At 39.7% G+C, this 24,941-nt stretch overlaps 2 protein-coding genes across 2 annotated transcripts in view; one reads left to right on the top strand and one right to left on the bottom strand.

Moving 5' to 3' along the window:
* Nucleotides 1-24,169, bottom strand: part of LOC134814037 (rootletin-like) — a 140,242-nt gene extending 116,073 nt beyond the window's left edge. The window contains exon 1 of the mRNA XM_063822017.1: nt 24,134-24,169. The gene's annotated coding sequence lies outside the window, so the exon portion shown is untranslated. The remainder of the gene's footprint in view (nt 1-24,133) is intronic.
* Nucleotides 331-2,411, top strand: LOC134814100 (tetraspanin-5-like). Its single transcript, XM_063822126.1, has 5 exons — nt 331-465; nt 645-749; nt 934-1,024; nt 1,177-1,291; nt 1,661-2,411. Exons 1-5 carry the CDS (start codon nt 331-333, stop codon nt 2,034-2,036), a joined length of 822 nt encoding a protein of 273 aa, XP_063678196.1. The 3' UTR covers nt 2,037-2,411.
* Nucleotides 24,170-24,941: the final 772 nt, after the last annotated feature.

The raw sequence follows: 24,941 nt of genomic DNA, 5'->3' as shown, positions 1-24,941 counted from the left end.
AAACAAACAAAGACATTTGCAGACATGGGCTGCTGCCTTCGACGAGGCTCCAGGTAACACTACACTTCGGGGTGGGGGCGTGAGGCGGTCACGTGATAACGCAGGGGGGGTATTGGGATTGGGGGCGGGGGTGTTTTGGGCTGTTGTTACGCAACAACAGTTTAACACGTGCCACAAATCCTTATTACCGACTTGAAACATGTGACAATTAACGAATCCCACTACAATCGATTACAAAACTTACAGACAGGTCATTGCCTTGCTAATTAAACAATAACTATGATAATATCTACCGCTATTTTATCTATTATTAACGAAAAAATCCAAAGAATGCGGGTTAAGTCGTGTCCAGGAAAGTGCAGTAAGGTAATACTCCTGCTGGTGAATATTGTGATATTTCTAGTTGGAGGAGGGCTGCTGGGTCTGGGGATTTACTATCATCTAGATGGTGGACTCTACGATAATGTGAGGATTTATCATGTTGTTATATCTTTTAATTAGCATCATGTAATTATTGGCTAATTATCACAAATAATTGAGTATTTCACAGTTACTTCTTGTAATTTTGAACTTGACAATTTGAACCCGAATTAAATAGGCTCATGATTTCACTAAGACTGAGACTAATGACGTCATATTTTCAGGTGTTCAAACTCTATGACGTCATCACAGTACCTGTTGTTATGATGTTTTTAGGTTCTCTTTTCATCACAATCTCCTTCTTTGCTATAGTCGGTGCTCTTTGTGAGGTAAATTCGTAATTAGTAATTACCTTAGGTTTTAACTGCACTGATAGCTAATTAATCAAGTTTCATCAATAATTTATTAAGTATGTTCGTATCGTAAATAATTGGAGAAGTCTAAGTATTAATAAAATCCTAATTTAAGTATGTAACAAACTTTTAAATAAGGTCTGATAACGTTTCGTTTCAGGTAGTGATCATGCTGAAGATATACATGAGTATTGTAGCGATAGTTTTAGTGTTTGAAGTGATACTGATGGCGGTATGTGTCGCTATGCGAGGTAAAACTACACCTTTTTATGATTTGTTAAACATTAGAAATATCTCTGAAGTCTAACTAAAAGATTGCAATGTCCTTCTTTCAAAGAATAATTAAAATTGAAATGTTGTTTAACAAATTCCTCTCCCCCTTCTAAATCTTATACTTAACCAGGAGCAGTAGAAAAGAAAGCTGTACTAGTTATACATAATCTCATGGGTCATTATGGGGACAAGGACTCAGACGATCTCAGTATCATCACTAAAACCATCGACGAAACCCAAGTGTGGTAAGTAATATATGTCACGTGGGTCGTGGCTTCACTTGATTCAGGTGTGGTAAGTGTGCTTATACTTTTAACCAATGATCGGAACTTATTGTTGCACAAATGACCTTGTTAGGTAATTGTGGGACATTTATTGTACACACGTTGTTGCGACAAAGGAAACTACTCTGCATGGTTAAGGTATATAAGAGAGGGTATTACATTTAACGACTGAAGATTGCTCAATCTGAACGGAAGTTCTGTGGTTTTTTAAAGCAGATTACTACCTCTTGTCTCTTCATATTACTGGGTGGTCATGGTAGGATTCCAGTACATTCTTCAGATATTTGCGTTAAACACGTGACATATTACTAACTCTCCCTCCTCCTCCAGGCTATCCTGCTGTGGACTGGGTGGAGCTGCTGACTGGGGTAACGCTACTCTCGCTGCATACTGGGCAGGCAAATACCACACAGACGCCTCCAACATCTTCCCCCTTCCTGCATCCTGCTGTACTGACCGCAAAGCGGACTCCTGTCAATATGACTCCTCTGACGAACAAACTGTTCATTTTACTCTAGGCTGTACTGAAGCTTTTGATACATTTGTGGAGGACAATGTCACGTATATCACAGTGGGAGGGATTGTTATGATTGTGCTGCAAGTGTTTATACTGATAAGTGCGCTGAAGATAAGATTCGAGTTGAGCAGCAAGTATGATTGTGATGATTACGTTGGCGGTAATGATATGGAGATAACGAGCCTGTGAAATATTAGCTGATTAGTTAGCTCAGCTAATTGGATAGTTAGCTCATTAACTAGTTATGAACTAATTAGTTTTTTAATTTGTACGAGTGATGTACGATCTTGAACTCTTGAAGTGGTGATGATGTCAAGAAACATAAGACTGTGAAAATCAGATCTCACATGGAATACTCTCAGATTGGTGACGTCATGGGCTAATGAATGCCACTTATTTTGATCACTAATGGATTGATCGACTCGTGCTCTAATAATAAGAAATGTATAATGAAGAACTCAAAGACTGATTATTTTCACTCCTGGTTGAAAAGTATGCTGATTTAATTGAACTTTAATATTAAATGATTGTTAGTTGTAAATATCTATTCAAATTTCGTTATTTAATCCTTTTTTAAGTCTTTTTCGTCCGAAACAGCATGTTTTCATGCTATGTTCCTTCAAAAGAAGTCTCTTAGTAACTCTCATCATAAATACAAGATCATAGATACCAACTCGAAGTTAACAAAGTAACGGATACGGTGTTGGAGCACTAAATTGCAACATACAATACACACACATAACATTGTTCTAACTGTCACCCTCTACACTGTATCACATACTAATCCTCATAAAAACAAACGAAAACAACTTTAATTAATACCCCTTATAATATAACACCGCTCTCAATACAACCACTCAGGGACAAAAGGAAATCGCGGCATGTACGGAATCCCATTATTTGCGACAAATTTTATGTATAGTTTAATGTATAGTCTGTTAAAATTCGCGGTATCGCGATTTTTTGCCAAAATAATCGCTAAATCCTTTTGTAGCTTTGTCCCTGCCACCACTAGCTAGTACATTACACAACTCGTCCATCTTGTACTGTACAACACATAATATGCAGTGTTCACAGAGGTAAAGATTACAGGTGTTGACAGGTACAGCTTGATAAAGCTCTAGCACCTGACAAATGTATCGCTAACTTCTACCATCTTCTTGATAACGTACACTGGGTTGTACATTGTACATTCCGAGAGATCAGACAGGATATACTGTCTGATGTGGATTGTGTGTAATTTAGGCTTTCGTGTCTAAATATTTGGTAAATTTCTTTGTGATTAAGTGGGTTTTTTAGCGTGTACTACGCGAGATTGACATTTCTTTAGTGGGTAACAATTGATCACGGATGGGACGGAAATTTGTAGAGTTTTGATAACTATTTGGGATGCACTTTCAATCATTTCCGGGATAAACCACCGTTAAATTCAGCGTACATTCTGTACACGGTAATTTATGTAATGAACAACATGCTTAATTGTCGTGTGTACCGAGTTAAAGTTGTGTGTGTGTATTGATTATGTGTAAGCTGATGGGGTTTAATATGTTTAATAATACCAAGGGTATCAATGTGATTGTTTTACAGTACACCGGGAAATTGTGTGTGAGATTTGCGAATGATGTGGCCGCTTTGCCTCTTTAAATGATGAACAAGATTAATTTAGATATGTGGTAAGTGACACGGATATCGTGGGTATCAGTTCCAGATCATATCTTATTAGTTTGATGTGCATTGTGCCCTGAAAATGTTCTAATTCCTAAACATTTTAATCGAAAAAGATATCAATACATGACACGTCCACTCCATTTGATGAAAATAAATTGTCGAATTTCATTAATCTTGACCCTGTAAGCGATCATGAGAATTATTTATGAGATCAGTCAGTAAAAGGGTCTACTTAATATACCGTAATCGGGTCTATATGGAACGCGCGAAGCAACATTATCGAATGAAATCTACTGCTCCGCGCAGTTTGTTCTATTTAATTACCCAGCTCAGGCCAATTAACACCGCTCTTGATTACTAGCTCAATAATTGCCATGCTTTGGTAGAAGATCTGACATAAATTTCCGATCATCACTGATTGCAAGTTCTTATAAAATTAGGAAAGTAATATAGATCTCATCCTAATATAGGCTCGTACACCTTATTAATGCTTTTCATACAAAGTTATGAGTTCTTCATGTCGTGCATCCTGGGTTTGGACAGGATATGCCCGCTTAAAATATGTTTAAAATGTCACATTTCTGTGACTTTGTTAACTATAGCTACCCAATTAACATTCCTTGGTCGGAAATATAGTAGATTAGGTCAATCTAACAATTATAATAAAACATTGGTTAAACTCGATATATAAGATCTTAGTGAGAGGTATAGAAAACATCGTAAAGATTTGACTGTCTAACATAATTCATTGCTAAATATTATAGTGAATTGCTAATTATTTGGAGTTAAACTATCAAACAAGCACAATTAACTGACCAATTCATTAATTACCATTTATAAATCGATAATATTGAATCAATATTTAATTTTAAGGATACAAAATTTGGGATTTTTATTTTACAAAACTCTCAGAAGTAAGAGTCACGTGACAAAACTTGAATATTACCAAATCCTTTCTCAGGAAATCAGGACAACCGACAATGATTTAATTCAAGGATATTCAGCTTTTTTTTAGCAGCCTTTTCTCATGAGAATTAATTATGTCCCAAAATTTCCAGCTCAGACAAGTATAGCTCTAACTGGCTTTCTCTCAAGTAATCTTTGTTCCTACTCAATTTGCAAAATGGTTAACCTATCAAGCGTGGAAACTGGAAAGTGCAAGGAACTAAATTAGTTTTACGAACTTCTTGGCAGTGAAAATTAATAATAATATTATATCACATCCTTTCTCAAGAAATCTGGACAAGGATCAAACCAAGTCATCAATTTTTTAGTTGAGCAGCAATTCTCATGAGAATTAATTAAATTGTGTCTTTTCAGCTCCTCCCTCAGCCTAGCTCATAGCTGATTAGCGATTAGCTGTTACCCAATCTTTGTTCTTACTCTATTTTTTTTAAATGTTTACATTCAAATATCAAATCAACAAGCAGTACGAGCCAGTACGTTTTAACCAAAGTAAACAAGAAGTAACAAGAGTAGACAAGTTATTATCATAAATGATATGCAATCGGCATATCCGACCATGAGACCCCTTGAGCATGATTGCACGTGTGAGACACAGTTGTTCCTTTTTGTCATGCAGGTGACAAATTATGAATATAATTATCAAAGCACAATATAATAGTTCCCGATTCAGGGCACAATTGTACAGCTTTATAGCATGCAGGCGCACTTAATCACTGGCTCGTTCCAATTAAGCGGCTCATTCCCGATTTTGGGCACAATAGTACCCTGATTCGCATGCAAGTTAAGCATATTTTATCACTGGATCGTTTTTACCGGGCAGTAGTCTGCACAAAACTTGACTCGGAGCCAAAACTGGATCGTAATATTAAACGTGATAAAACCACTTTTTTCCACATTTCATGGTACCGCAGCCCTGCTCATTATTAAGTTATTAGCCGAAAATATTTGGACTCGAGCAGTGGCGTAACGTTGCCTGTTGGCGCCCCCTGCCGAAAAGGCGCCCCCTGTTGGCGCCCCTCCCCTTTTGGTGCCCCTCCCTAAAATTGAACAAATTAGGTGATTTTAGAGGATACGCAGATAAAATCTCTAAAAAAGTGTGTATCTAGAGCAAAACGCGCAGTTTTGCTAGTACTTTAGTTAAGTTTTCGAAATTGTCCCACATTCAAACGACGATTTGGCGCCCCCCTAAGAGTTAAGACGGCGCCCCCCTGCACAGCAGGGCCCTTCGTTACGCCACTGGACTCGAGGCTTCCCCTTGTATTTGTAATGCGGTTTCGGAAGCCAGGCCTCCCCTTATTAGCAACACGAGCTCGAAAGCGGGAGCTCTACCCTCAGAGGCACGTATCGAGAATGATTTTTTTCAAAGTTTTTCTGGAAACAACTTTTCTTCGGTTTTTTCTAAGTCCGCACCTAGTCAAAACATTTTTGATTTTTTAAGGATTCAAGTCTAGTTAAAATTAAAATGTGACGAAAAATATGCATTTCAAGATTTTAGAAATACATTATTTTGAAGAAATATCTGGCGAAAATCCGGCAAAATTTTTTGAAACCGGATCGGAACCGGAACTGGATATTGAAGCCGGATATCCGGTCGGTTCCTACCTTCAAATAAAGCCCAGGTCCCATATTGATATGGTATACACGGTAACATTTAAAAAAGAATTTCCGTTGGTTTATAGCTTTAAGTCCTCTAACATGCATTTTTCGTGGATCCTACAGTATAATAATATAATAGCAGTCGAATTCTGCAAAAGTGGAAACTTTCAAATGTTGTCCCAATATTTAAGAAAAATAAAAAGAGTGAGGTTGAAAACTATTGAGCAATATCCCTTACTTGTTAAGTCATGAACATTTTTGAGCGGATTATTAAAAGAAAACTTCTTTCTTTGACTAACGTCCTTCTTCAAGCTCCCTGATTATTGCACTGTTCACCAAACACAAAACAGAGCTCACCGCCATCATTGAAGCTTGCAAATATCTCTCTACCTATACCAACATGCACATATTGATATCATCATATGGTCTGACAGTCTATCATCTATACAAGCTATCTCTGCGCTTTCAACGCGGAGTAGAACTACAAGAGACTGTTACGAATCTTTTAATATATATTTTACCAAAACCCATAATCATGGGTAGAGTGGAGCGCTGCCAGTGTCTCTCTTTCCCAAACAAAAGGCAATGATATCAATTTGAATGACCGTTATCAAATGCAAAATGATACCGAGAATGAAATCGGTCGCTCGCTTTTCCCACTCATTCATGGCTTACGAATTGTAATAAGTTTCGATTTATAACATGTAATCTATTTCAATTGTAAATGAATGGGAAAAGCGAGCGACCGATTTCATTCTCGGTATCATTTTGCATTTGATAACGGTCATTCAAATTGATATCATTGCCTTTTGTTTGGGAAAGAGAGACACTGGCAGCGCTCCACTCTACCCATGATTATGGGTTTTGGTAAAATATCATCTCTTTTTTATTATAATGTCAGGGTACTTTACAAAGCCGAAATGTAAACTCATAACTTCATTAATATTAATAAGGAGGTTATTTCAACGATTTCGAAATTTTTCCTTTGAAAACATTTCCTTGTGTTTAGGTAAGCATATCGGTCGATCACTGACTGAATATGCCACTTTATACTCATTCAAGTTGGCATTAAATTCATATATAATGACATTGAACTGTCGTGGCAAAGCAGAATTTGTTCAAAATCACGAATGAGCAAAATTTTAACCTTTCGCACGTGCAAACCTTGAGCGGAAGTTGCGTGCACATCCAATATTGAATCACCGTAAATTTTTGCATGATGGTGTTTTATATATAGTTTGATAAGCATGCAAAGTTTCGTAGTATTTTAAGAAGAACTGTAATCACAACGGCACTCCAAAGTTGACGGAAATTGGTGAAAACAGCAATTTTCAGTGATTTTAGCAATTTTCTATCAATTTGGGCGTGTCCCCACGTGTGCAACTTTTCGATTTTCAACTTTAAAACTAGCCTATGACACAATTTAGAGCTTTAGGAAGCAAAATTGAGCTCCACAACCCAAGGGATGGTGCAACACCAGAGAATACTAGAACGTAAAATTAGCGTTTTTATAAAATTATTCTTTAAAAAAGCACTAACTTCAATAGCGAATATCTTTATGAAGGAGCAAGCTAGAAAAACTTTCCGGTAGATTTTCAGAATGCTTAAACAATTATCTAACTTCAATACGCCCTCAAATTTTGAATAAAATTACTCCTTAATGGCGTAAAATCGATTTGAAAAATGATTACTTTGTGAAAAATCAAGTTTTTAAAATGGTTAACTTGATGACGTCATCAAGTGGTGATGATGACGTTGAATTACTTTTTAACATAATGTAAACTAAAGTCTAAACAATTATCTTCAAGACCTGTGGTCCGAAATGGCTGTATCTTTTATACTTTAGAATCTACGGACACTTAAATACAGGCTATAATTCACTGGCAAAGCGTCTATCCCTGAATATATATCACAGTGCTGGCAAGCACGACCGTTGCATTTATTGTGGGTATACTATGTACCCCATTTACTATTATACCCCCTTTACTATTATACCCCCTTTACTATTATACCCTCTTTGGTACACGTTACAAGCCTGTTTTTCAGACATTAAGACTCATCGGAAGTCGTTCAGCAGATTTATTTTAGTTCAAAACATTCTAATTTGATGTCAAAGATGACAGGAATAAAAAATAGTTATGTTGAGATTTTTAAGAAATTTGCATACAATACTCGCCAGCACTGTTATACGAAATTCGGTAAAAAACCCAAAATCGCCATATTCAGGTGCTTTAAAAACCATGTTAAAATTGAGTTCGAGATCTGAAATTTTTCAGGGCGTCTAGACGTTGACCAAATCGACTGCAAAAAAAGTTTCAGGTTTCAGGAACATCGGGAAGTGGGTTTCCTAGAACCCCTGTTTTACGACAGATTGTCGTATTTGACGTCATGAACACCCTTTGATGACGTCATCAAGTTAACCGTTTTTAAAACTTGATTTTTGACAAAGTAATAACTTTTAAAAATGATTTTACACCATTAAAAAGTAATTGTATTCAAAATCTGAGGAAATTTTTACCTTAGATAATTGTTCAAGCATTCTGAAAATCTACCGGAAAGTTTTTCTAGCTTGCTCCTTCATAAAGATATTCGTCATTGAAGTTTGTGCTTTTTTGAAGAATTATTTTATAAAAACGTCAATTTTGCGATTTAGTATTCTCTGGTGTTGGGCCATGCCTTGAGTTGTGGAGCTCAGTTCTGCTTCCTATAGGTATAAATTGTGCATTAGGCTAGTTTTAAAGTTGAAAATCGAAAAGTTGCACACGTGGGGACACGCCCAAATTGATAGAAAATCGCTAAAATCACTGAAAATTGCTGTTTTCGTCATTTTCTGTCAACTTTAGAGTGCCGTTGTGATTACAATTCTTCTTGAAATACTTAGAAACTTTGCATGCTTATCAAACTATATATAAAACAATTACATGCAAAAGTTTACGGCGATTCAATATTGGATGCGCACGCAACGTCCGCTCAAAGTTTGCACGCGCGAAAGGTGAGAATTTTGCTCATTCGTGATTTCCAACAAATTCTGCTTTGCCACGACAGTTTAATGTCATTATATATGAATTTAATGCCAACTTGAATGAGTATTAAGTGGCATATTCAGTCAGTGATCGACCGATATGCTTACCTAAACACAAGGAAATGTTTTTAAAGGAAAAATTTCGAAATCGTTGAAACTTCCTCCTTATTAATGAAGATATCAGTTTATATTTTGACTTTATAAAGTACCCTGACATTATAATCAAAAATAGATGATATTTGACCAAAACCCATAATCATGGGTAGAGTGGACCGCTGCCAGTGTCTCTCTTTCCCAAACAAAAGGAAATGATATTAATTTGATTGACCGTTCTCAAATGCAAAATGATACCGAGAATGAAATCGGTCGCTCGCTTTTCCCATTCATTTACAATTGTAATAGACTAAGAAAAACTACCCAAAGGCAGCTGTACTCGGCAATAAAGATTCAATAAACTTCAGCAGTAGTAACTACCACCCTTACCCCGAAATACTAGGTATCGACCCGAACGCAACCCAAAGAGATTTTTACAGCATCTGATTGATGTAATCAATCGAAACTTATTACAATTCGAAAGCCGTGAATGAATGGGAAAAGCGAGCGACCGATTTCATTCTCGGTATCATTTTGCATTTGAGAACGGTCAATCAAATTAATATCATTTCCTTTTGTTTGGGAAAGAGAGACACTGGCAGCGGTCCACTCTACCCATGATTATGGGTTTTGGTCAAATATGTATATATATATGTATGTATATATCACGACAATCTGTCGTAAAACAGGGGTTCTAGAAAACCAATTTCCCGATGCTCCTGAAACTTGAAACTTTTTTTTACAGTCGATTAGGTCAACGTCTAGACGCCCTGCAAAGTTTCAGATCTCTAACTCAATTTTAACATGGTTTTTAAGGCACCTGAATATGGCGATTTCGGGTTTTTTACCGAATTTCGTATAACAGTGCTGGCGAGTATTTTATGCAAATTTTTTAAAAATCTCAACATAACTATTTCTTATTTCTGACATCTTTGACATCAAATTAGAATATTTTGAACTAAAAATAAATCTGCTGAACGACTTCTGATGAGTCTTAATGCCTGAAAAACTCCTGCCGGAGGCGTCGGCCTTCGGCCGCCGCCTCCGGCCGGAGTGCACGCTTCGCGTGCACGAAAGAGGCTTCCGACGTGTACCAAAGGGGGTGTAAAGGGGGTATAATAGTAAAGGGGATAGAATAATAAAGGGGGTACTACATAGTATACCCCCAATAAAGACACCGCTCGTGCTTGCCAGCACTGTGATAATGCACTCGGATCCAACAACACGCTAGCGCGCTAGAGATACGATGGATTTAATTGCAGCACACATCGGATTGTGGGGGAACGAAAAAAGCAGATGAGCTGGCCAAGCTTGGTCATTGGTACAATCAGTGAATCTACTTTGAAGTGTCCAATTCCACAATCCTACATCGAACGTCAAATCGACAACAAAGTCAACAGACTGAATCAGGAAACTTGGTTAACTGACGGTCCCAGACTTGTAGGTTTACAACCTACCAGGACGCGCGCCGAGTTGGACTCGTCGACGGTCCAGATATTTTACGGAACAAATATTTTACGAGTATCACCCGTTAATCCCAAACACACCAAACTGACATTCGGCCACAAGCACGCCAACATCATCAAAAACCTCAACACTACACTACAACAACAGACAAAATTACAGAACTGCAGTTCACCTCATCACGGGTCACTGCGGCTTAAACAAATGCACCTTCACACCATTTGCAAATCATACACCAGTGCTTGTCCTATCTTGTAGCGCGATGCACTACTGGGTCGCGCGCGCATCAAATAATGCTTCTCGCATTCGGTAGATCGGCGAAATGCACCACTGTGCCTCACCGAGCTGCGAAGGATTGACATCGTCAATCAAGTCCTATCATGTGCGGAGAGGAAACTGTCTCACACTTCCTTGGACAGTGTCCAGCTTGAGCTATTGCCCAAATCAGAGGTCAATATTTTCAGGACTACTACCTCTCTGTCAATGACATATTCGACAACCAACACATCACCACAATTGTCAATTAGGACGCTCCTACTAATAATATAAATCGCTCGCCCAAATTTTAAGAAAATTCTTGTGAAAAGGCCTTTTGGTTGTGAAATCGATCTGCGACAGCAGTTAGCAACAATCACAGTCAGCAGCAGTTTTTTTGCACAATAGTTGTCCTTGTCATACGTTGTATGACCCGCCGCGCACGAAGTGCGCGGCTCCCCCTGTATCGCAAGACGATATAGTGAAACGACCGTGGGGGTCGCAACGTGATACAAAGTCGTCCTGTGCGGCGTTGTAGCGCGATGCACTACTGGGTCGCGCGCGCATCAAATAATGCTTCTCGCAACCACAGGTGCAGATCGGCGAAATGCGAAGGATTGATATCTTGTATCTTATATCTTGTATCACGTGGTGACCCCCACGGTCGCTTCACTATAGTGTAGCGTCTTCGACGCTACAGGGGGAGCCGCGCACTTCGTGCGCGGCGGGTCATACAACGTATGACAATTGATATCGTGAATCAAAGTGATGCATTTTGCCGATCTACCGAAGGTTGCGATAAGCATTATCAATTATTGGATGCGCGCGCGACCCAGTAGTGCATCGCGCTACAATGTGCGGCGGTGTTTATTGCATGAGCTGAGTTTAGTCAACTTGCTTAGACTCCGTGTTAGGACATTAGCTTTCTGTACCACTTGTTCGTTATCTTAGAATTTATTAATTCCCTTTTATTTTATTCCCACTCTCGATTCCTCGCTAGCAGTCCGGTTAATTTTAATCATTAGGTCTTATTAAAGAACCTCTCACCCTCTAAGAAAACTCCGTTTGGAGATATTCCTTGTTACGTTCTATGTTATTAGAATTTTACTAAATTTTCTAACACGTGCATAATGCATTATAAAGGAGTAAAATGCCTCCGCAGGCATTCTAGAACGGTATTTATTTTAACACTTCATGCATGGGTGCCATTCTGCTTATTTGGTTCACAGGTTTTTCTTAGACTCCGTGTTAGGACATTAGCTTTCTGTACCACTTTTTCGTTATCTTAGAATTTATTTCCCTTTTATTTTATTCCCACTCTCGATTCCTCGCTAGCAGTCCGGTTAATTTTAATCATTAGGTCTTATTAAAGAACCTCTCACCCTCTAAGAAAACTCCGTTTGGAGATATTCCTTGTTACGTTCTATGTTATTAGAATTTTACTAAATTTTCTAACACGTGCATAATGCATTATAAAGGAGTAAAATGCCTCCGCAGGCATTCTAGAACGGTATTTATTTTAACACTTCATGCACGGGTGCCATTCTGCTTATTTGGTTCACAGGTTTTTCTTAGACTCCGTGTTAGGACATTAGCTTTCTGTACCACTTTTTCGTTATCTTAGAATTTATTTCGCTTTTATTTTATTCCCACTCTCGATTCCTCGCTAGCAGTCCGGTTAATTTTAATCATTAGGTCTTACTCTTATTAAAGAACCTCTCACCCTCTAAGAAAACTCCGTTTGGAAGATATTCCTTGTTACGTTCTATGTTATTAAATTTCCTTGTGTTTGAATACTGTCACTTTTTAACTGCTTTTAGTATCTGTTATTTTAGGCCGATTTCTGCAATTTTACACTGGGTCATCATTCATTATTTCTGGGATGGAGACGACTTATATCTCCATTTAACCTGAAGCGTTTGCTTGTCTGACTTACTTCATTAGACTTTATTTCAACATACCGTGTCGTATCATGCTTTATCGTGTCTCCTTCATCAGACACTGGCTTTCTTTCAACATACCGTGTCGTATCATGCTTTATCGTCTCTCCTTCTTCAGAGACAGGCTTTATTTCAACATACCGTGTCGTATCATGCTTTATCGTCTCTCCTTCTTCAGAGACAGGCTTTCTTTCAACATACCGTGTCGTATCATGCTTTATCGTCTCTCCTTATTCAGAGACAGGCTTTCTTTCAACATACCGTGTCGTATCATGCTTTATCGTGTCTCCTTCATCAGACACATGCTTTCTTTCAACATACCGTGTCGTATCATGCTTTATCGTGTCTTCTTCATCAGACACTGGCTTTCTTTCAACAAACCGTGTCGTATCATGCTTTATCGTCTCTCCTTCTTCAGAGACAGGCTTTATTTCAACATACCGTGTCGTATCATGCTTTATCGCCTCTCCTTCTTCAGACACAGGCTTTCTTTCAACATACCGTGTCGTATCATGCTTTATCGTCTCTCCTTATTCAGAGACAGGCTTTCTTTCAACATACCGTGTCGTATCATGCTTTATCGTGTCTCCTTCATCAGACACAGGCTTTCTTTCAACATACCGTGTCGTATCATGCTTTATCGTCTCTCCTTCTTCAGAAACAGGCTTTATTTCAACATACCGTGTCGTATCATGCTTTATCGTGTCTCCTTCATCAGACACAGGCTTTCTTTCAACATACCGTGTCGTATCATGCTTTATTGTGTCTCCTTCATCAGACACAGGCTTTCTTTCAACATACCGTGTCGTATCATGCTTTATCGTCTCTCCTTCTTCAGAGACTGGCTTTATTTCAACATACCGTGTCGTATCATGCTTTATCGTGTCTCCTTCATCAGACACAGGCTTTCTTTCAACATACCGTGTCGTATCATGCTTTATCATCTCTCCTTCTTCAGAGACATTCACTATTTCAGTCAAGGTATTTATCCTTATATTTATTATTGGTTTTTGAATTTTTATTTTATTTATCAGTTTAATTTGTAGAAAGTGGTTTCAATATTATCAATTATCCTTCTTCCAACTACTTCAAAAATAGGTACCATGGACACTGGATCTCAGCAACATACAGAAGATACTACCTGTCATCATTATAGAGTCTAATGAACTCTACCCACAGGTTAGTCAGGCAGTGGATCACACTCTGATGACATCTCCTTTTGGAGATTTTCGGACTCTCGTCTCTCAGACTACCTATACTAGTTGAGTGTGTTCCATAACCTAGCACCCTGCCTAAACGTTCGGTACTCCTGGACCTATGTGGCAAGCCTGCTCCCTGAACAAACCAAAAAAAAAAAAAAAAGTTGCCTCAAAACATAGTGCTGATACTTAGCCAAAATCGCTCTCCAGTAACGATGTCTAGGTCTCAGAACACGGTGCAATCATAAGGCAAAGATCGCGCTCTCTCCACTAATTGAATAGAAAGCCAGCGAGCCAGCTCAAAGAGCAGATAAAATCGATACGTACGAAAATTAGCAATTTGGAACTCTTTTTGGTATCAGTTTCTAACGTACAGAAGGGTCTGATAATAACGTACCGGCTTATCCCAGTCAAAGTAAAATAAAATTAAAAAGGAGTAGGACTAAATCAGTATATCTGTATATAAGTATATAGTCCTATATTATACTCCTATGGAGAACTCGGCGAATGTCCTTGCTGTTCGGCAGTGTTAAACAAGGAACTAAATCCGAGGGGTTCCGTTCAGGCCCTTCACACTTTGTTTCTGTCTAGTCCTAATGTACCGTCACAATAGTGACTATAATATACTCTTAGTCCTATAACAGACTGGTAATCTAATTGTCCAGGTAACACAAATTCCAACGGTTCCCGTACTGTAGTGCGACATGTACCCTAGTGCGAACACGTACCCTAGTGCGACACGTACCCTAGTGCGAAACCTTCAAGATCGACACTGTCGCACTACAGTAAGACAGTACGCTACCTGGACTGCAGTGCGACACGAACTAAAGTGCGACAAAATACTTTACATATTCAATAAAATTTGGCATCGCAATACAATGTTTACTATGCATCGGCGAGGAGAGGAGGTGGTTGTCTGAGCATCTTCTGGTTGATCTTCCACTAGGTTAGATCCTGCTCCTTCTTCAGGACGTCGATAAATCGCTAGATAGTAGGGTTGGTGCAGCCCCTTAAGGATCGAAAACCGTTGTGCCAACCCTCAGCAATGTTGGTTATCTGAACCGATCATCTGAAAGTACTTCCGTACTGCTGAGTTCTCTGCGTTGTATTCCGGGACTAGGTCATGCTGCTGCATCTTCCTCCAAAGTGCTTGCTTGTGGTGGAAGAAACATCCTCTCTTGGTAGTAGTGGGACAGGTTGTCTCCACAGCGTTGATCAGGGCTCTCTCGTAGTCACTCATGACAGATTGAGGTTCGACTCCAAATACAAGAGAACTTGTTATCCCAATCGGAGATATACCTTCATACGATGGGTGTGATAGGTATTAGGATCATATGCTTCTTACGAGTCACTCAGTGGATCACATACTGCATTATACGTGGCTTGAACTGACCCGAAGGAATTATTATCAGTGGATTACTTCGAAATACACCGACGAATCGGGTCCACAAGATCACTTCGAAATAAGTGACGTGAACCGACCCGACGAATCACTTAATAGTTAATGGTCCATTTGTAAGCAGTGGACACTTGCTTTTAAGTTCGTAGTTATTTGTATTTAATTAAGTTTGCAGACCAATGAAAACAAGATAACTAATAGGAAACAACTCGGATAAGATCAAAAGGATTACAAATCGACTACAATAAAATATACCTCTACATTACGCTACCCTTAAATAACTTCTACAGCCCTTGCAGCACAACGCCTAGTGTCTTAGTATATCAGCCCGCTCTTCCAGAGCCCCGCTGTGGTTCCAAGACCACCCCGTCGTCTGGCTATATTACGCCCTATTCTGCCTACTTCCCCCTCACGGTCAACCCCTGTTGACCGTGCCTAACGGGATTCTGCCCTTAATCTACTCTTACAAGACCTCTACAGCACTCGAAGCTCAACGCCTGGTATATTAGCCCGCTCGTCCAGAGCCCAGTTGTGGTAACACTACCACCCCCTCGTCTACATCTAAGCCAGGCAGGTACCGGAGCACAGCTCCACTATCTATAATGGACCGTGACAACCTTCTCTCCAGGACCCTAACGTAACGGTTCCTGGATCCAAGGTGTCCGGCATCAATGACCCCCCTCAGAAAGGGCAAACTAGCTATCCTTGCTTCTCCAAGCTTTTTACTATTTATAGTGCTCAGTGCGTGCTTTTTCACCCTATCTCCTCACGTGCGCCCTTCCCACCTTGAGCAGCTGGTCTTATCTTCTAACAAAAGATTCATTGTTCCAAGTCAAGGTGTCCCGACGAAGTTTGGTTTTAATTAAATGAATGAATTAGATGAAGCTACAATTCTAAGGACTCCATGGTCTCCCTGACTTCATTTATCAATTATGCTACTTGCTAACTTTATTATCCTCCCTATCTAACTCTCTGACCACAAATTCATACTATAATATAAAATTCTCCGAATAAAAGTTCATACTACAATATATTAACGTAACTCTACAAATCACTGCTTACACATTATAAGAAGGATAAGATGTAACCTGAACTTGGAAATAAAACAGGATATTTTGTCGCACTAGAGTACGCTACCTGGATCGTAGTGCGACAGAGGGTGTTTTTGTCGGACTTCGCACTAGAGTACTTGTCACACTAGAGTACGTGTCGCACTACAGTACGATTACCCTGAGTCTATGTACTCAACATGTGCTGGAACCCACCAGACTCAGAAATGTATTAGATCTGTACATTTCAAACTCAGAGGATCTAGTTTCTCACGTCTCTATTTCGGACACTCCACTATCAGATCACAGACGTGTAGAAATATTTTTGTCTTACAATCCTTGTTCTCCTACTCATTCAGATCATCCGGATTTCATTGATTCTTCGTTTAAAAGCTTAGACTTTAATAAAGCAGATTTTTCATCGATCAATGACATGCTCTCATCTGTTGACTGGGCTCAACTCATCAACCTATACGACAAAGAGGATTCTCCAGAGCTATTCACTCTTTTTACTCTACAAATCTGTCAGATTGGCTGTCCGAAGAAGATCCCTCCCAAAACCCAAACTCGCTCATCTGTGCGCATCCCCTCTCGCAGAAAACGAAAGCTTCAAACCCAGCTAGAGGTTGCAAAAAGTAATCCACATAGCCCTCCCACACAGATTGAATCTTTGAACCGGAAACTTGCTCTAAGTTGCTCTTGCTCATATGGATATTCGTGATGCCATCAACCAGGATCTCCTGTACCGTGAACAGCAAGCCGTAAGCAAGGTAAAAGAAAGTCCCAAGTATTTCTATAGTTACGCTAAGAAATTTTCGAAGAAGAAAAGCAACATCAGCATGCTTTTTGATGGAAACGGTGCCATCAAATCAAATCCAAAAGACATTGCCAACCTCTTGCAGAATCAGTTCTTGTCAGTATTCAGTGATCCTTCGAAAACTCGGATCGACTATGCTTCTTTCAGTCCCCCTCCAATCAAGCATCTTTTTACTGACGATATGCTGAATTTCTCCGTGGAAGACATCATTAAGGCCATTGAAGACATCAAACCTAATGCTGCATCAGGTCCTGACGAAATTCCAGTCACCCTTCTCAAGAACTGCAAGAAAGCCCTAGCAGTACCAATGCACATCATCTGGTCCCGCTCTTTAGTTACTGGGGAGGTCCCTAGTTTCTATAAGTTCTCACACGTGTTTCCTCTCCACAAGAAGGATAGTCGAGCCAAACCAGCTAACTACCGACCTATATCACTCACCTCTCATGTGGTTAAAGTATACGAGAGGGTGATAAGAAAAAAGCTGTTAAACTATTTGGAGATCAATAACCTCATATGTAGTAAGCAGCGCGGATTTAGATCTGGCCGGAGTTGCCTTACTCAACTTCTCCACCATTTTGATGATGTTTTGGATTCTCTGAGCAACAATTCAGATTTTGATTCAATATACCTCGACTATGCCAAGGCTTTCGATAAGGTAGATCACAAACTTCTACTGAGAAAGCTCCAACTCTATGGAATCCATCCTAAAATCATAAAGTGGATAGAATCTTTCCTCTCAGACCGGAAACAAGCAGTTTTTGTTGACGGTCATCTGTCCATCCTTGCATTGATAATCAGCGGAGTTCCACAAGGTACGGTTTTGGGGCCGATCCTTTTCTTGATTTTTATCAATGATATCGAACATTGTATCATGCACTCTATAATTCGATGTTTTGCTGATGACACTCGCATATCCATTGCTATCAAATCAGAGCATGACGTCAAGCTCCTCCATGAAAAAGATCTGCAAAATGTCATTGATTGGTCTGAAAGAAATAATATGGCCCTTCACAAAGACAAATTTGAGTACATGTGTCACAAATTCAACCACCAATATGTACTATCTGAGCTTCCATTTGTGGTTGAACATTATCAATACACAGTTTCCAAAGACAATACACTTGAGCCAGTACATCAGCTCAGAGATTTAGGCGTCATAGTGTCAAGTGATCTCTCTTGGTCCCCTCACACACGAGCCATTGCAGATAAAGCTCGCCAAAAAGCATCATGGGTTCTCAGTGTATTTCACACACGATCTCACTCCATCATGCTGACGCTATACAAATCAATGGTTCGAAGTCTATTGCTGTCCATTATGGCATCCCTCAACAATGAGCGATATCCAAGAACTGGAGAGTGTACAGAAAGCATTCAACGCCAGAATATCAGGAATGCGCGATATCCACTACTGGGATCGCCTGGTCTATCTATCTCTGATGTCTCTTCAACGAAGGCGGGAGCGATTCATCATTCTCCATATGTGGAAAATCCTCCACGGAAAGACCAGCAATGATCTGAACGTTCTATTTGTTTCACGCCCAAGGCTTGGAAACCTTGCAGTAATTCCATCAAAACGTAGAACCAGTTCAACAGCAAACCTCACCTTGTTTGACAACTCATTTGCAGTTCAGGGACCTAACTTGTGGAATGCAATCCCCTACCATCTGAATGTCATTCAAGATCTAGAGCACTTCAAAGATAAGCTCACAAAGTTCATGTTGTCTCTCCCTGATAAGCTGCCGATCAGGGGATATACTCCTCCAAATACGAACTCTCTGCTGTGCTGGCGCAACGAGCGAGACTCTACTTCGCTATGGGGTGGTCAGAAGATGTGATGGCCCCGTCAAGTCTTGACGAAACTCAACATAGGTCACATAGGTAGGTAGGTGCCTGGCTTCTAGCCAATTCCCCTCTAACTCTGCGGTACGATCAGGTTTACTCCTCTTGGGGCGCTAATAAGGGTGGTGAGGCGGGGTACTGAACTTGTTACAGTTGATAGGCCCTACTGTCTCCTCCCGACCAATATTCTCCAGAATTGAGTGTCTTGGAGAGCTGGGGGGTTGCGGTGGGTCTAGGTAGGATGGTGGATTGGAGGGTTTGTTTGGGGAGGGGGCTGTGAGGGATTTGAGAGGGGTGGTGTCCAGATTTGAGGAGGATTTTGGTGGAGTGTCGGAGAGATCTGGTACAGTGGTGTCGCAGACCTGATATAGAAGGTCGGTTAATGAGTCTGTCTATGATTTATAATATACTAGACTTACGAATCTATTTTAGAACGTTAGATGGAACAAGAAAAGTTAGCTAACCTGTGCAATACACTCCATTTTCTTCTTCAGACTCCTCTCAAAATCCTCCGAATCCCGTTCCGGGGACTCGAACATCTTTATATCCTCTGCGGAGTAGGGTAATACAGTGGAGCTCGTCTTCACTGAGTCACCTGGCGGGGGAGTGAGGGTTAGTCGGGTAATACAGTGGAGCTCGTCTTCACTGAGTCACCTGGCGGGGGACTGAGGGTTAGTCGGGTAATACAGCGGAGCTCGTCTTCACTGAGTCACCTGGCGGGGGACTGAGGGTTAGTTGGGTAATACATCGGAGCTCGTCTTCACTGAGTCACCTGGTGGGGAAGTGAGGGTTAGTTGGGTAATACAGCGGAGCTCGTCTTCACTGAGTCACCTGGCGGGGAAGTGAGGGTTAGTCGGGTAATACAGTGGAGCTTGTCTTCACTGAGTCACCTGGCGGGGGAGTGAGGGTTAGTTGGGTAATACAGCGGAGCTCGTCTTCACTGAGTCACCTGGCGGGGGAGTGAGGGTTAGTCGGGTAATACAGTGGAGCTCGTCTTCACTGAGTCACCTGGCGGGGGAGTGAGGGTTAGTTGGGTAATACAGTGGAGCTTGTCTTCACTGAGTCACCTGGCGGGGGAGTGAGGGTTAGTCGGGTAATACAGTGGAGCTCGTCTTCACTGAGTCACCTGGCGGGGGACTGAGGGTTAGTCGGGTAATACAGTGGAGCTCGTCTTCACTGAGTCACCTGGCGGGGGAGTGAGGGTTAGTCGGGTAATACAGTGGAGCTCGTCTTCACTGAGTCACCTGGCGGGGAAGTGAGGGTTAGTCGGGTAATACAGTGGAGCTCGTCTTCACTGAGTCACCTGGCGGGGGACTGAGGGTTAGTCGGGTAATACAGTGGAGCTCGTTTTCACTGAGTCACCTGGCGGGGGAGTGAGGGTTAGTCGGGTAATACAGTGGAGCTCGTCTTCACTGAGTCACCTGGCGGGGGAGTGAGGGTTAGTCGGGTAATACAGTGGAGCTCGTCTTCACTGAGTCACCTGGCGGGGGAGTGAGGGTTAGTCGGGTAATACAGTGGAGCTCGTCTTCACTGAGTCACCTGGCGGGGGAGTGAGGGTTAGTCGGGTAATACAGTGGAGCTCGTCTTCACTGAGTCACCTGGCGGGGAAGTGAGGGTTAGTCACGTGAAGTTGCACTCGCGTGTTCCTTTTACGCACGTGAAAAAGGGAAACGCAACGTGTGGTAATTAAGATACACAATTATGAAGATAGCTGTTTGGTGGAATTTAACAAAGTCCATTCGGCACTTCTTCCAAATACAGGTTTGAGTAGTACATTCGGTTAATCAAAATACAGTTTACACTCAATATCCATTATGATTATCCACCACTACCAGACTATATCGCTTTTTTAATGCGGTGAGCTGTTTACGGTTTGTAAATTCGTGCGCGACGTTACAACTATCTGTTAACATTTCCTCGTAAGTGGTACACGATCGAAGATATGGCGATGTGAAATTTTCAGTTCCTTTACTTCCTTAGAATGATATTTGGTCCTAGCTGGCAGCTACATTTTTTGTTCAGTAGCTCCACCTTATTAGAATTATTTAAATTTCACAATTAAATTCTCAGTTCCTGAGAATGATCCCTTGGTAACAGCTCAGCTTGCAACTATTTGATCGGCCCTTTAGCTACCAGAAACAATATTAAATTCTACTACATTATCATGAATTGTTCTTCTTAAAGTTAAGATTAGGAAGCAGTTCTTGCGAAGTAACTGATGGAAGGATATAAAATGAAATTGCAAGTAACTTCAAAACTTGACCAGATTTTACACAATATTTTATTGTATGGTGCACGAGATAATTTGCTTTGTCATCTCCTAGTTCTATGTCAATGTTGCTGATTTTTATATTGTCTATCGACTTTACTCATGTTCGTGAGCTTCTTTCAGCCATTAATTCAAATAAAGCCCAGGGCCCATATGATATACACGGTAACATTCCTACACATTTTTCTGTTGGTTTAGCTTATCCTCTAAAATGGATTTTTCGTGGATCCTACTGCAATAGCAATCAAATTCTGCAATAGTGGAAACTAGCCAATGGGCTTTATTAAATAAAACCCAGGTCCCATATTGATATGTTATACACGGTAACATTTTTAAAAGAATTTCCGTTGGTTTATAGCTTTAAATCCTCTAACATGCATTTTACATAGATCCTACAATATAATAATATAATGTCAGCCGAATTCTGCAAGAGTGGAAACTTGCCATGGTTGTCCCAATATTTAAGAAGGATAAAAAGAGTGAGGTTGAAAACTATTGAGCAATATCCCTTACTTGTTAAGTCATGAACATTTTTGAGCGGATTATTAAAAGTAAACTTCTTTCTTTGACAAACGTCCTTCTTGATCCTAGGCAGCATGGCTTTCTAATTTCTATAGAGCACAAGTCATGAACAACCAATGTGGCTGATTTTTGTGTTAGCTTGGCATTGTCTCTGAATGAAAACATTAAAAATCATGTTGTGTATTTTGATTTTGCTAAAGCCTTCGATTCAATAAATCACAATATCCTTCTTCATAAGCTAAAGACCTTATATCTTTATATATTATATACAAGGTGTTTCAAAAGTCTGAAACTTCCTCATAGTTTTGTCGGCACTATACCGGAAAAAAAACCAGCCCCATGATTCTAACCGTTTTCTTGATTAAGCCGTTCGGAAATTACACACGCACACACAGAAAACACACAGAAAACACACAGAAAACACACAAAAAACACACACAAAAACACACAGAAAACACACAGAAAACACACAGAAAACACACAGAAAACACACATTCTGAGATTATTGTTTAAGATACACAGGGTGTTTCAAAAGTCTGGCGAGGATGTTCTTTTTGGATAACTTTTAATCCATTTGTCTGAAATTCATTCTGTAAAATGTTATTGGTAGTTCTAAGGTTTAATGGTGTCTTTTCAAGATTTTACGTTAACATATAATTATAATAATTAATTGAATTTTCAAATTATTGCAGAAAGACACATAACCACCTCTGAAGTAAAGACCTTTTATGAGTCATGACCACTTCAAACAACTACTCGGACATCGAATTCGGCGTGCATAACAATGCAGAAAGATACTTTAGGGCGTCTTACTATTCATTTGGTGTCCTTTCATCCCTTATTGGAGATACTCTGATCTTGATTGCATCGTTCCAGAAGGATACATTCACAATTAACAAAATCTTAGTCACAATAATCCAGCGCATCGCAGTCTCTGATTTAACATTTACTATCTCTAGCATTGCTCCTGGTGCTATCTCATTGCTAGCCAACTCGTGGGTCCTAGGAAAAGCACTTTGCTATGTTAGGGTATACGTCAGCTACTTCGCTTTCGCAGCTGGCATGTCCCTCATCACACTCCTCACTACAAGCAAGTTCCTGATACTCAAATATCCTCTCCGAGCAGCAAGTTGGCCAACAAAACGAGCTCATCGAGTTTGCAGCCTCATTTGGGCTTTTTCGCTTCTCTTTCCAATACTATTCCTCGCTGTAGACAAGGATGATGTTCACTTTGATTACCGAATTTACACCTGTGACTATGGTTACAACTCTGATGCATGGAAGACAATAGCACCGATACTTGGATATATATTCGGTATACTTCCAAACATAATCATCGTCGCCACTACAGTTCCTATACTGAAGTACCTAGCTGAAGCAGGGAAATCTGCAAGACGAGTTGGTGGAAGTGTTCCATGGCCAGGAAACCTAACTGTAGCCCTCACTGCTTTAGTCTACTGCATCTCAACCTTACCTTATACTGTTAACCAAATCGCCATCAACTGCATAAAGGATCCCTCCGAGTTATTTATTCTTTTTTTCTTTAAATTTAGCAATTCCTTGTTGAAAATAAATGTTGTGGCCAACTTTTACATATACGTTCTGACGATCAGAAGTTTCCGACAATTCCTCCTTTCCAAAACTCATTCGGTTGTTTCGCTACTAGTCTCGTTACAGACCTCGAAAATAGCATCCACAGCAGGTAAGTTAGTGTTACAGTTACTTAACTAATTAACAATTATTCAACTAACTATCACTATTTCGTCAACTTTTAAGCAATGGACCCAGTACCCACAGTGAGGAATCCTGATCAAATATATTTCCAGCAGGTGACAACCAAGGAAGAAAAACAGCTGACAAGAAAAATTCACCGCCTGACCAGATCTCACTACAGAACTCCCGGCACATTGCAGGTTTTTTAAATTGCCGTTTTTTTAATAATTAATTTAAGTTTGGTTAATTATTCACAATACAATACAGACAGTATTTTCTAAAAATCTAATATGGTATTGAATTTGATAAAACACCTGTTGAATGAGTCATGGATAGATAATATTAATAATAAAATGAAATTTTATCTTACTATATATAAAGCGAGATGATATGTATATATTTCGTTGCTGTACTCCTACACATTAAAAGTCGGTGTTAATTTGATCTTCGAAATTCTTTGCATCATTTATTAAACATCGTTATCTCAAATTATTTGTTATATAGTAGTGTTGAAAGTATTAAAACTATATATATGGATCCGTGCCATTTTACTGACACCACGGCATCAACTTTAACGCGATTTTCCGCAAAAACCGTAAAAGATATACAACTGAAACTTTTTTGAATGGGTCAAATGCTTTAATGGCCTTCAAATCAGCATGAAAAAATTAAAAATTGGCAAAGGAATAAGAATTTTAGTGCCCAAAATTTTGACTCCCAAGTGGTGTCAAAAACGCGAATTATATTATATAGGTAATAATTATTTTAGTCTCTCGAGTCTTGACACCACTTTAGGGTAGACGGGTTCCTGCTGGTATTGATAAAACACCTGTTGAATGAGTCATGGATAAATAATATTAATAATAAAATGAAATGTTATATTTATAACTTATTCCCTGTAGAAAAAGACAGCGGAGGAATAATACCTGATGAGAAGGCGCCATCTGACGAAACCTCAGTTTGAACTTTGAAGCATGTTGGTATGCTGACAGGGAAACTCAAGAGAAGACGTTAATGAACTAAAATTCCTCCACGCCAATGGCTAAATGTGGCATTTACTAGAAACTAGAACATTTATTTCTAACGGTTATTTGGAGAACGCATCCATGAATATGTGTTAGATGTTTTGAGAGTAATTAAGTGGCAAATATTCATCCTTGTCTGGTTGAGTGATTAAAGGATCAATACAAGGATGGAATCGATTTTTGTGATCAGACTTTCAGTTTGAATACTCTTGACTATAATTTTGAAGGGGTATCCCTTGACCTTAATAATAACATTTT

Source organism: Bolinopsis microptera, chromosome 4 (genome assembly GCF_026151205.1).
Source record: "Bolinopsis microptera isolate Bmic1 chromosome 4, MBARI_Bmic_1.0, whole genome shotgun sequence".
NCBI classification, from domain to species: domain Eukaryota; kingdom Metazoa; phylum Ctenophora; class Tentaculata; order Lobata; family Bolinopsidae; genus Bolinopsis; species Bolinopsis microptera.
This window is presented reverse-complemented; position numbering and strand designations above follow the sequence as displayed.

What these genes read in the sequence shown, in the direction of transcription:
- LOC134814100 (XM_063822126.1), top strand. Translation starts at nt 331, where the DNA reads ATGCGGGTTAAGTCGTGTCCAGGAAAGTGCAGTAAGGTAATACTCCTG. An exon ending in ATGGTGGACTCTACGATAAT is followed by an intron (nt 466 to 644) that starts GTGAGGATTTAT and finishes TCATATTTTCAG; the next exon opens with GTGTTCAAACTCTATGACGT. An exon ending in GGTATGTGTCGCTATGCGAG is followed by an intron (nt 1,025 to 1,176) that starts GTAAAACTACAC and finishes ATACTTAACCAG; the next exon opens with GAGCAGTAGAAAAGAAAGCT.